The sequence below is a fragment of the Dermacentor albipictus genome, chromosome 6 (genome assembly GCF_038994185.2).
Source record: "Dermacentor albipictus isolate Rhodes 1998 colony chromosome 6, USDA_Dalb.pri_finalv2, whole genome shotgun sequence".
In the NCBI taxonomy this organism is placed as follows: domain Eukaryota; kingdom Metazoa; phylum Arthropoda; class Arachnida; order Ixodida; family Ixodidae; genus Dermacentor; species Dermacentor albipictus.
Window position 1 is genome coordinate 74,432,258 of NC_091826.1, and position 13,340 is coordinate 74,445,597.

The 13,340-nt window shown below is 45.6% G+C and overlaps 1 protein-coding gene across 1 annotated transcript in view; it reads left to right on the plus strand.

Moving 5' to 3' along the window:
- Positions 1-753: 753 nt before the first annotated feature.
- The window catches only part of LOC139061210 (calcium-activated chloride channel regulator 1-like), a 272,282-nt gene continuing 259,695 nt past the window's right edge, over positions 754-13,340 (plus strand). Inside the window, exons 1-2 of the mRNA XM_070540867.1 lie at positions 754-845; positions 5,057-5,215. Coding sequence (XP_070396968.1) covers positions 5,174-5,215 — 42 coding nt within the window. The 5' untranslated portion in view covers positions 754-845; positions 5,057-5,173. The remainder of the gene's footprint in view (positions 846-5,056; positions 5,216-13,340) is intronic.

Below are 13,340 nucleotides of genomic sequence, written 5' to 3' on the forward strand. Positions count from 1 at the left end.
AGTTACTGGCTGCGCACGATGCCTGGGCGCCCTTCGTGGAGTTCGTCTAGCAGCGAGTCACGCAAATTTGCCGGCACGATCATTCATCCCGAACATGATGCAGTCTTGGTGAACTGCGAGCTCGTTGCGTCTGTCAAAAAAGGCTTCGAATCTTTCGGTGACGGATGGGGGCGTAGCCGGGGAGGGGTACTTATGCCTCCCCCCCCCCCAAAAAAAAAAAAAAAAATTTGTTTCGTGCTGTCAATGCGCCGCCGGCCAGAACCACCCCCGGCGCCGGAAATCATGCTCGTTTTTGTCTAGAATGTCCTTTTCACGCTCGAAAAAAACATTTTAGCGCGAACATTGCGATATCGGGCTGGTTTCGCGGCAACGCCCATGCACCGGGAGTCACATGTAACGAAGGAGCTCCAACCAAGCACAAAGTTCCAAAGGCCTGGCGGGCAGGCTCGTCGCGGCATCTCGCTGAGGCCGCGTAATCGGGAGCGCTTGGGTTTCAATTCTGATACTTTGTGGGTATAAATTTCTAATGAACTTTTGACGCGAAAGGTGCATTGATATTTCCAAAATCGTGCTTTAGATTTTCGATTCCGGAACGTTGTGGGCTTAACGTTGTTATAAATATTTACGCCAAAGGTGCACTGACTTTTCTAAAGTCTTAGATCGGAACATACAACGAGACAAGCCAAATCCACACGCTATCAGACAAGTTGACAAAACAGGAAGCGAGATACGATGAGGCGAAGCGTTGTGGTGGTTAATTTGTGCGTCATGTCGCGTAAAAAATATCGGCATTCTTTTTTCATCTAGGCCGAAGCATCCATGTCAAGACAGTAAAGCCAGCCAGGGTAACTACGTTCATATTTATTTTTTCTACTTTGACTTTTATTCGTGAGGACACATTGAGTCTCTTAATTTTTTTATTCTCGCTACCCTACCCGCGGGCTGCCAGAGCCAGCCAGAGCGCATGCGTTTTTCTTGTGTTGCTCCGACCCCCGCGCGGCGTACTTCGGTGCGCGTGTGGTTTTCTCTGGCCGAGTGAATTTTCGCCTGGCAGAGTTTTGGACGCCTTCTGGCTAGCAGACGAGAAAAAGATACAATGGCCGCTTACCGCCATCACTGTGATGACTTGACGGATTACACCGTGTTCGCTTGAGCGCAACCTCTCCGGAAAATCTTGTGTCGCCGGTGTAAAATACCGAGCACTGTTCGTTTGGTTCTCGGTGGACCAAGCGTCTCACGTTTTCTTCGATATTCATTCGGTAGCCACATTAGGTGCCCAAAGTAGGCATTGGAATGTGGCCAAGATGCTCTCCTTCGTGTTCTTTTTTTTCATTTCGGTGCCCCCCGCCCCACGAAAGGAAAAAAAAAGATACACTGTTGCGGCGCAGCGAATTGTCGCATGGTGACAGTTTGTTACTTCTTTTGCGGAAAGTAATCGACCACGGCATACTTCAGTTGCCGGATACTATTATTATATTATTGTGATAGCAAATATATGAAGACTCCAGGCGCACTCCTGCTGTCGCCGTCGCCCTCATGTTTCGTATGAAGTCTCATGGCAATAACGTCGTGACTGCGCACCGCATGTTGTATGTGCGAATGAAAGAACAGGGGAGGTGGGGATGGAATGGGTGAGCGGGCGATGGTGGCTCGGTCTTGCGTGTGCAAAGGCGAAAAGCGGGGAGCGAGCGCGCCGCTTTCCGCCGCGCGCGATACATCGGATGGAGCGGATGGAATGGGGGCGGCACCTAGTATTGTGTGAATCTGTTATTGCGCTACATGTTTATTTGCTTGTTTGACGCATTATATACAGTGACTTTTGCTTAGATGCGTAGATTTATTGGATACTTATACCTATATTTAAATATCTTGTTCCGAGGTTTTGTTTATACGTGCAGTGAACATTCTTTCCAGTGACACTTTTTTGCCCTTTATCAAGCATTTGTATATTCCATTGTATCTTCGCATTTCTAATGAACGAAGGCGAGATAAATGAAAGTGAGCCTACCCACCCCGCGCAATAATGGTTCGGTTGATTATCTGCGAGGCATCCGCGTAGCGCACAGGCACCTTTCATTTACAAAAGTGACACGCAGATGTGAAGGTAAATGTTCTTTATAGCTCGCGTACACTGGATTGAACATGGTTCCGTGACGTAATGGACACTTCAGAAGTTGAGCAGCGGGGTGCTGTGAATGTTTTGAGAGCTGAAGGTGTTTCCCAGAAGGAAGTTATTCACCCTATGGCTGCCGTGTACGTTGAATATTGCATTTCGTTGGCCACTGTAAACATTGGAGAAAACGGTTGAAAAAGGACGTGAAATTTGCAAAGACGATCCAAGACCGTGCCAAAGCCATCGTGCAATCACCCCCAACACACGTGCAAAAGTTGATGAGCTGATGAGACAGGAACGGAGGATAAACATCGATGAACTGGCAGAGCGTGTGAACATCAGTCGCGGTTCGGTTCACACCATAATTCATGAACATCTCGGTCATCGGCTCTTGTGTGCGCAATGGATGCCCAATATTTTGAACCACCACCAGAAGAAGGTTCTGCGCTGCCTTGACTCGCCTGATCAGGTATCACAATGAGGGTGACGACTTCTTGTCTGCAATTGTGATCGGGGACGAACCATGGTGTCACTACTACGAACCTGAAACACGACGGCAAAACTTACAGTGAATACATTCGAATTCACCGCCCCAAAGAAAGCAAAGGCCGTCATTTCCACCGGGAAGGTGTTGTTTACTGTATTTTTTCGATCGTCAGGGGCCACAACTGATAGAATTTTCTAAATCCAGAGAGACTATCAATCGTTTCCGATATTGTGAAACGCCGGATCGTCTGAGTGTCGCAATCAAGAACAAACAACGTGGAAAATTGACGAATGGGGTCATCTCGTTCCCCGACCTGGCTATGGTGTTGGGCTGCTGTGCACTAGGTCGCGGAATCGAATGCCGGCTACGGCGGCCGCATTTCGATGGGGGCGAAATGCGAAAACACCCGTATACTTAGATTTAGGTGCACGTGAAAGAACCCCCCGGGGTCGAAATTTCCGGAGTCCTCCACTACGGCGTGCCTCATAATCAGAAAGTGGTGTTAACGCATAAAACCCATAATATAATTTTTAATTTTTCCACAATGACCTTCCCCACGTCCGCTGATGTGGTTATGACAAAACTGGGAAAGTTCAAGTGGGAAACGCTGCCACATCCGCTATACAGCTAAGACCTGTCGCCTCGCGACTTCCACATTTTGGGGTAAATGAAAAAAAAAAAACAGCTTAAGGGGAACAGATTCGTGTCGGACGATGGCGTGAAAGAGTCAGTTGCATATTTGTTGAAACAGCAACCTAAGGAGTTTTATGAGACGGGAATCACCGGACTCGTTAGTCAATGGGACAAATGTCTAAATGCTCATGGAGACTACTTTAAATTAAGTACCCCGTTTGCGTTATATTTGCATTGGCTCACATTCCTTTGACTCGCCCTCATATATTTTTCAGAACGGCTTTATATAGGTGCCCTCTGTTGGGACAATAATTTCGGTGCAATTACTCACGATACACGACCGGTGATAGCTGCTCCTGCGTAAAACGTAAAACATTGGAATAAATGACAGCGTCATTGAGATTTTTGACTGGCCGTTGCATATGTACAAAAATGTAAATAAGGTCGTTGAATGACAAAGTTTCATTAACATATTTGTCCTCAACTTGTTCATTTCATGGCCTTTACATTTTTCATATCAGTGGCATGCACTGCTTTGCTGGTTTCGAACTGATATAGTTCTTAGGATCGTGTAATATTTTCTTTAATTATTAAATAGACAAAAATATCGAAGCATTGATATCAGTTATCTTCAGCGCAATTTCTGGCACATACGAGTACATCTCTTTATTAAAAAATACATATATTACTTGTTTTGACAGTGCGTTGTTCAAGAATTCGTTTGCAGCATCTGTGGCAATGGCAATGCAATTATTATTCACGTATTTGATCCCTTGACAAATTGTTTAAGAGGCAGCTTTAGCTCGGGCCCAACTCCGACGCGGCCTATTCAAATAAATGTAAAAAGCAGAAACGCTTTTCTCAGAGAACTCCTGGATTTCTTTTAATGGAATTTGTTGAATTTTAGAAAGTTAACTTCTAGTATCTGTTGGAAGTGGAAGTTCGATTTAGGGCCTGAATTTTGTTTAAAATATTAAGAAAAATTTAAAGTGCGAGAAAAAGTAGAAGCACGACGTTTAAAAACTTAAAGCTCTTCATCAAAAACAGATATCGCCGTTCTTCAAACGGCATCTGTTATAAGAGTCAAAGCGGACAAATTTGGCATGTCAATTTGTATCTTACGTGAATTAGTTATGTGGTGCACAAGGTTTCTGCAAAAGCCGTATTTCGTTAATGCTAAATTGTTTGAGATTCACTTGTGATATATCATTTTTGTCCGCTGTAGATGTACTATTAGATGCGATTCACAGAATTGTGATATTATTTTTCATTGATGAGTTACAGAGATTTAAACTTGATAGTTTCGTTTTCAGAAAATTTGCGATCTTGACCAATTTTTATTAAAGAGCTGACAATATAAATGAAAAATTCGAAACCAGCAGTCAGCATAATTTAAGTGCGTCTTTTAAATGCAACAAACCTCGTCAAATTTAATGCAGCCGCTGCCGCGAAAAACGGATTCCTCTTCCACATGTATTTAGAACAGAGTACGCGAGCGAAAGCTTCCAAGAAAGAGGCCGAGCTGAAACGTGAGGCCCGCCTCCCCCGAACGATATTTCTGGCTATATATATATATATATATATATATATATATATATATATATATATATATATATATATATATATATATATATGTGTGTGTGTGTGTGTGTGTGTGTGTGTGTGTGTGTGTGTGTGTTTGTGAATACGCTGCCTGGTAAGTCTCAGTTGATATCGGGTATTTTTTTATTCTGACCCTGAGCTTCCTCTTTCTGAATTCCGCAGTTTTAATTTTAATGCAGTGAGTCTTGGTTTCATGACAATGTTACGAACGTAATTTTTAGCCTTCCCGCACTGCTTGGCCTCTTTTACCATTCACCTGTCGGCGGATCGCCGATAGTGGGTAAGTTCTAACAGCGTTATTGGAGCAAGAAGAAGGAAGAGGACGGAACAAGGGAACTATGCGCTTCTTGTCCCTTCTCGGCATGGCACTTGATTTTCAGGTGATTTATATTTTTGATTACTTGCATGCGCTCCACTCTTCAATCTTTCGGTAATTGAAGCTAGGCTTTCACTCAGAGCCAGTGACAGGTTTGCTGAATATTATTCACTTTTACCAGAACGCGACTCTGGCTGGCATGGATTCCGTTTTAGGACATGGCGGCGAATGTGTATTACGCAGAGGTTTTGAGTGGCACGACGCGGACTAGGCTGCCGGCTCATGAAAATAATATTTCTATTAAAAATGCAAATGCTATGCCGCCAAAATATTGTTCTGCCGGTACTTTCTAGAACCTCACATGCCAAACATGACCTGCCTTTACGACCTCTACAAAAGTCCATTTTAGCATAGTCGGTACAGTGCTGCGGAATGGGCGCCCCCATTCCATTCCGATTCCGTTCCGGGAAATTTGAACTTCCCACAATTTGATTCCTTTCAATTGGTCGGAATGAAATACTTAGCCCATTCCCACTTCGTGTATGGCCGGGCAGTTCAATTCCATTCCTGTAATTACACAACGTATGAAAGGCCTAGTCTTATCGAGTCACCGATGATCGCACGATAAACTTAAGTCATCAGACGCGTTAACAACCGCAAAACTACGCAAAGCACGTTACCAAGGTTTGAAGGATAGTAGCTTGGTGAAAGATATCGTGCAGTACAACCACCATACTAATTCCCACCGGTGCACTTCTTCCGCCACCTGAATTATTTGCATGGTCAGCATGACTTAATGGCTTGTGATATTTTAATATTGTTTAAGCTTATATATGTGAATGCTAAAATGACGACATAGCGTATTTTTACTTAGCTGTCCCCGTTATTTTCAAATGCTGCAAGTAAGGTCGCGAATAGCGCAAGGTTCAAAAAGAAGCGTTATTTTGTTTTTATTCATCGAAGCTTTGAACGACATTTTATGAACTAAATGGGCGCTTCGCGATTTTTCTTTTGAAAACCCGAAGTATATATTACGGCTCCTTACCCGTTATTTCTAAAAACGAAAAAAAGTGACATGAAACAATTGCCTTCTACCTATATGTTGCGCTTCACAAACATGATCTGCTTAAAAAAGCTGCTTGACAGCCGATTTCGCTTCGCTGTCATTATCAGGGATGTCTTCGGCAACACGCGTTACACGTCAGCTGACGTCGTATTCACAGTGGAAACTATACTTGCGAGGAGGGAATGCTAGCGAAAGCGGCTAGCGTTCGCTTTCCAATAGGTTTGGGGCGTAACCGTGACTGCGCAAGTTCCCTCTGTAAGGCAAAGAGAAATTTACCCTGCAATGGCGGCAGTCATATTGTCTTGGTTAGCATTTTCATTTTGTCTGATGTTTTTAAACGCCAGACTGCTTGTCTATGCTTCAGAGTCTGCGTTCGCGACAGTGCTGGCGCTGGACTGTCCTAATAGAAGAAGCCCCCTCTCCAGCACACCATAACGCATCAGCTCGGGTGTTCAAGCTGAACACCAAGAAGACATAAACCGTGCCTCTAGGAGGCCACCAATAAAAAAAAACAAAGCAGAGTCAGTCTACGTGCTTGCGAACCGCTTCTACAGGCTGCGCTGCAGGCCTTTAGCCGCCTCATTGTTAAGAAGTGTGCCTTTGCTTAAGATATCCGCATGGGAAGCTTCGATATTTCGCGACGTGGGAAGCAAAATCCCAGATGTCTCGTGCCTTTTCTGCAGCAACTCCGTGGTTTTCTCTACAGAGGAGAGAAGGTCAATCAAGTATGTCGCCAACTTCAGTTTATATTTACACAGTTTAGCCTTCTTGCACGCGTGCCGAGTTTCTGTCAGGCCTGGATGACTCGAAAAAGTGAGAACGAGCTTTCTCATCAAGATTACAAGAAGCTGCGACATGCGTAGAGGAATATGTCAAGGCAAGAGATCTAGCCTGCTGAACGGAGAAGTCCGAGCTCTTAAGAGTATGGCGAGGCAAGAAGAATTACACCGTCCCAGAGGTAGTAAACTTGAAGTTGAACATCTACCTGGAGGGACAGCGAATCTCGAAAAAGACGCTCATCAGGATATTAGGAATGTTGATACAATCGAACCAACGATGTACCCCAACCCTAACACTACTTAAAACTGCAGCCTACCAAGTGGCCCGCATGATAACGTGGGTCTCGCGGAAAAGACATGGCATGAAGGAAGCAGAAACACTCAAACTGGTCAGAAGCCTAGTGGTCAGTAGAGTGACGTACAGCCTCCCGTACTACCACTGTACGAAGCACGAAATGTAACAAGCGGATGCAATCCTGAGGAAATCCCTCAAGACGGCGCTCCACCTACCTCACTGAACATCGACCGACAAACTCTGGCCCTAGGGCTACGCAACAGTCTCGAGGAGCTCCAAGAAGCGCAGATAATCGCACAAATGCAAAGACTAAAGCTATCGGCAACGGGCAGAAGACTCCTGAGCAGATACGGTGGTGAAGCTACCATAAAAGAGACAGAAAGCACGGAGACGATACCGGACGAATACAGAAACACCATCAAAGTAGCACCTATACCCAGCAGCATGGACCCGAACCTACACATGGCACGAAGACAAGCAAGAGCAGAGTATGTACAAAGAACACTGGCAACTCGACACGACACAGTGTACGTAGACGCCGCTACCTACACTGAAGACAGAAACACGAAGAAAAGCAAAGTCGCAACGGTGATCAACTCGGACCTAAAAGAAATCACCAGCGCATCAATTCGGAACTGTACGGTAGTTGAGGCCGAAGAGGCAGCCATGGCTCTAGCGGCAGCGGAGGGCTACTGATCCAGCAGGTCCTTAACCATACTCACAGACTCACAAGCAGCATGCCGCAACGACCTAAACGGCAGAATCAGCCACAGCGCGCTCCGCATCCTCCGCTCAAGTGGTAAAACCGTCAACAACCAGGCCAAACACACGATAGTTTGGGTGCCGGGACATACCGACATTACGGGAAATCAGGAGGCGGATAGGATAGCTCGAGGGCACGCAACAAACCGAACATCCAACAATCCCGACCCCGCTGAGGAACCCGAGCCGGTAGCCCAAAGCTATTCAGAGATACTAAACTACTACAGAGGCATCATACGAAAATACCCGCCCCCTCACAAACAACTAAATAGAGAAGACGCCGTAGCATGGCGACAGCTACAAACGGGAACATTCCCGTGCCTAAACATGCTAAGCAAGATCTACCCCGCGCAGTACGAGAGCAAGTGCCCATGGTGTGGAGACAAACCAACCCTATACCATACCACATGGGCTTGCCAGAAAACAGATGGGTTGGCCATAATAAAAATACCCGAGTGCGAAACAGTGGGAGAGGATGCTATCCAGCGACATCCTGAAAGTCCAACAAGGACTAGTAAGGCGTGCACGCAGGGCAGCTACCCTCAGCGGAGCCCTGGACTAGGGGAACAGACCCTGGAGAGAAGATGGAAGACTCCATCTGAAGCCGCGAAAATCAGTGCAAAATAGAGCAAATAAATGTTTTCATCATCATCATCATCATAATCATCATCATTCGCAGCTACGAGTTCCACCTCCTCGCCTTGCGAGATTCCAAATGCAGACCGGCCACATTAAATACTTCTTCCGCGTCGCCGGTGCTCTTGCGTATAGATGCAACGATGGCGCCGCAAACTTGTACGACGTCCTCGCCATTGGGGTCCTAAAATGAAGCGAGTACGACAATTAGTGAATATTGCCACAGCAAGTACAGGTAGCGCTAACAGCAAACATGCAATGCAATAAAGTATCAGAAAGAGAAGGATCACATATGTGATCGTACGGTGTTGTACTCTTTAATACTGCATTAGGCGAAATAAAATGGGGACAGACGCAGTCGTTGAGCACACATTAATGCATAGTTTGCACCTACCTCTTTAGCAATAAATGTCATGCATGTAGTGCCGTGGCTATGGCATTAGGGTTGGTAATGAGCTTCGTAGTTCAAATAAACATACTACCACCAGACTGCCACTTCGCTGACTGGTCTTGTATGCCAGGCAACTGTGTTTACGGTCCAATTGATTGGTACTAGAAGGATTGATATAGGCAGGATTTCATTTCCTCTGGTGGGAGGGGGTCTAATCCCAAAAATAAGAGGGAGATCCCGAAAGGAGAAATATTGGAAGGAGCACAAGATACAATGACACAAATAACTCGAACAAGGAATCAACAAAATCCAAATATATCCAAATCGAAATCTTAATATTTCACTTCGGCACACCATGGGCGTTCTTTACAAGATTTTCCAGTTTTTTTTGTTCGTATTTAGAGGAATTTCAGAGTGGTTGATTGACGTGGCGAGACCACGAATTTGCGTAAGCTTGGTGCCTAGCCTGCGGCAGAAAACGGATCCGCAGCTGCTGTTTGATGGGAAGCAAAGTTCGTGTCCACGGCCATGGCAGCAAATGGGCTACGAATTCCCAAGATGAAAAAGCGAGGCACACTCGAGAATTCGGCTAAACATGAGCTGGGGGAAGTTGCATAGTAAAGCTTTAAACCACCAAAACTGTAATAAGCACGCTTGTCTGCCATTACTTTTCAAACTGCAATTGTTATATTCATAAATTTTGTCCGCGCATTTATGGCAACTTACTGATCAAACCTTGGCCCAAACAATTGTTCGTGAAAACAGTAATAAATGAACCACGTAACAATGCACATAAGACGAAACCCATATGTTATTTTGTAGGGCATGCCTGGTGAATGGCATCTTTTACGGCAAGCTGCAGGCTATGGGCGGCGCAACCAAATCGAAATTGCTCCAACCGATGGACCTCACTTAACCCATTAAAGACCAGCGTGACCATATGGCCACGGTAGTCTGCACAGTGGATTTCAATTAATTACTATTAACAAAACGGCACCAAAATCGCCTTTGACGTGCCGTTTGACAGATTATAGTTCCCTTTATGGATACCAAGTGGCAGCAGCTGTCAGTCGTTTTGTGGGAGCCCCTCGCAAAGGAGGGAATAAGTGTTGCTCTGAGAGTAGCGTTGCCATGCATGGCTCCAAGGGGTAAGCGTGTTTTTTTTCACTACTTCTTTAAGCAATAGTCAGATATCCTTACCTCCGTATTGTTCTTTGAATATGTGACCTTCGATGAGCAGTTGTGAAGGATTATTGTTTGATTTATCCATGAAGGAGCGTTTTATCTTGCGCGTTGCCATATGGTCACGCTGGGACTTTAGGCTACCTAACTTTTTATTTATTTTTAACTGCATTCTCATCTCTTGCACGGCTGTTGGCGCGTTCTCGCAGTGGTTATTTCTTATTTTATTGTCTGAATAGGTTGATGTTGGAAGAAATAGCGAAGCAGTCGTAGAGGAACATGACGACGTGTCAGTGATTTATATCGAGCCGCCAGAGGCTAGCACATATCCGGGTGAAAACTCGGCCGATTAAGACTCAGGTGGGCTCATTGACATTCTAAGCAGGGCTCATTGACATTCTATTAGCCGGCGCTGAAACTGTTTTCTCTGACGGACGCCGCATTGGTGGATGCAACTCGGACGATGACGACCCCGGCGAGCGAGGTAACAGAATATCAGAGGTTTCTTCTTCTGTAGTTGATCTGGCCATTCCGGCAAAATTATCCACTGCTTCTAAGTGGATGAAGGGTGATCTCCAGACAAGCCTTGGCATATTTCCCGACCCAAACTTTGCTGCTTACATGGACTTGTCACCTGTTGAGTTGTTCGATCTTTTTGACAACACCGTACTCGATAGGGCATGTACTCGTATGTCGAGAAGAAGCGAATCAAGGTGGCCCATCCAAACACTGTTGCTAAATACAAGATTTATAGGAGGTGCGGCCTAGATGGATGAAAATGCAGGCGCCTATAGGATTGCAATCCGTGGCAAAAAGTGGTGGTGGCCGATTTTCACTTCACTTTGTGACGTATCTATCAGCAACGCTTGGGCGCTAATTCGTAGCACAGGGTTCAACGCCATGCAGGTGGAATTCCGCAGGCAAATTGCACAAAGCTACCTGATACGATGGGACAATAAGCCTAGAGGACCTGGTCAACGCAGAATACCAAAGACTGGTGATGCCCTGACTGGTACGCGGTGTGACCAAGTGGCCCACTTTGTTGCACCGATATCTTATGGCAAGAGGTGGAGGTGTGCATGAGATAATTGCAACAGCGCGGTGCACACACAATGCCCAAAGTATGACGTCGGCATGTATATTCCAAGATTTAAACCATATCACACTAAATAAGTGCTCGACTATTCGCTATTTATGTTTTTTTGTGATGTTTCATGGCTTGAAATAAATGTTTCTAACTTCGCGTATTTTGCTGTAGCGTAAGGGCCCAGTGTGACCATATGGTCACGGGCTGTATTTCAAAAACTAATTAGGCAAGAGTAATAATTTCTTGCATGTGAATTATTAGTATAAATGTAAGTTAAGATATGACATTTATTTCAAGATAGCAAGAAAATAAAGACACCGGTCCCTAATGGGTTAACAGCTCCGTAGTTAAGCCTTCCGGGCAGTCGTCGAAACTGTAATCGTCATCGTCAACTTCAGTCTCCCACCTGGTAAATGAAAATGCCTTTATCATTAATAAAACGTTCCCTGTCACCATGCGAAGGACCTGGAAAATGAAATAAAAACAGTTCATGGAGGCGAAATTGTACTAAAATACATATTTCACCTTGTCAGCGATGTTCCACTGCAGCAACGCTACGTCAAACTCGGAGCGGATTCGACCAGCTGCGTGGCTCCCCGTCAGGCGAGTCAAACTGAGGAGGTACTAGTGAGCCGTGAAGTCGCTGTCCACGAATGTTGCTTAGACAGCCAGGAAGCCCTCCGCAGACCACGATGTCCACACGTCTATAGTTCGATGCAGACGTACTGCGTTCCCGCCAAAGACTACGATATTTTGGTTTGCAGAATTGATACTTTCCCCGGCAGGAACTTCTCTCTGAAATCATCCCACTATGGCAACTTCTAGGGCGGGGCGGGGACATGAGTCTGAAAGAATACAAAGCAGCTACTTTTACGAAAGGCGGCTTATAGCACAGTCAAACTTACCGCTACGAATTGTTTGAATCCCTCCCTCTCAACACGAAAGTGCTCCATCCCAGTGCAAATCATGTTATGTGGAATCATGTTGCCGTCACAAGCAGCCTTTTAATGAATAGGCATAAAGCAGCACCCAGCGGTGAAGGCCAACGTTATCTTCGAGTGGCTTGTCAGCCCTTTCTCTTGTTGCACGCATTCACGTTCGCGCTTTCTTTTTAGGTGCCGAATCAAATCAGTTGAAACTCCGACAACAGCATGTATAGTTCGGAGCAAAGCTTGTACCATGCAGCTTGTTTGCTTTTTTTCTCGGGTAATTTAAAAAAATTGTTCCCAACGTGTCATGTTGGTGGACTCTGCGTGGGTGAGCCGCTGGGCGCGGGAGCCAGTGTGGCAGCGTGTTATGGAAGCGCTTTTTATTTGAAATGGAAGGCTGGAGAGGACGGTGCCCATGCAACCACAAAGTCGAGAAGGATGCTTCGAAGCATTGTCTAGCATTCACAGTATGAACTAGCTACTAAATGAACCGTTGGACTTCTCTAGCCGCCAACAGGCGCCAGCGCGGCGTCGGCGCTACCAGGACTTTCATCCTCTACCCCTCCCCCACCCTAAAACAGAGCAAACGTGGCTATTCTTCGTCGCGATTCGTCGCGTCGGGGCTCAGGAAAGCGCCACTGTGGCCGCAGTTACTTGAGCTCTCCTGTTTCGGCTGGCTTCGCAATTCAATGCTTTCGAAAGTTTATTCTCTCTCTCTCTCTCTCTCTCTCTCTCTATATATATATATATATATATATATGTATATACATATATATATATATACAGTAAAAGCTCGTTAATTCGACCCGCAAGGGGAAGCCGCTTCAGTTCGAATTAACGAAAGTTCGAACTAACGAAAGTGAAGGAGAACAACAGTACACTGCGATTTGGAAGCAGTAGGGCATGTCAGAAATTTGGCGAGTCAAAAAGTGATGGGGTGTGCCGCGGGCACACGCCATCTTCGAGTCGAAGCTCTGGGTCCGACTGTGCCACACCACCGATGTCCAATGAAACGAACGTTAGCCGAGGCTTAACACCATCACAATGAATCGCGACGGCCGA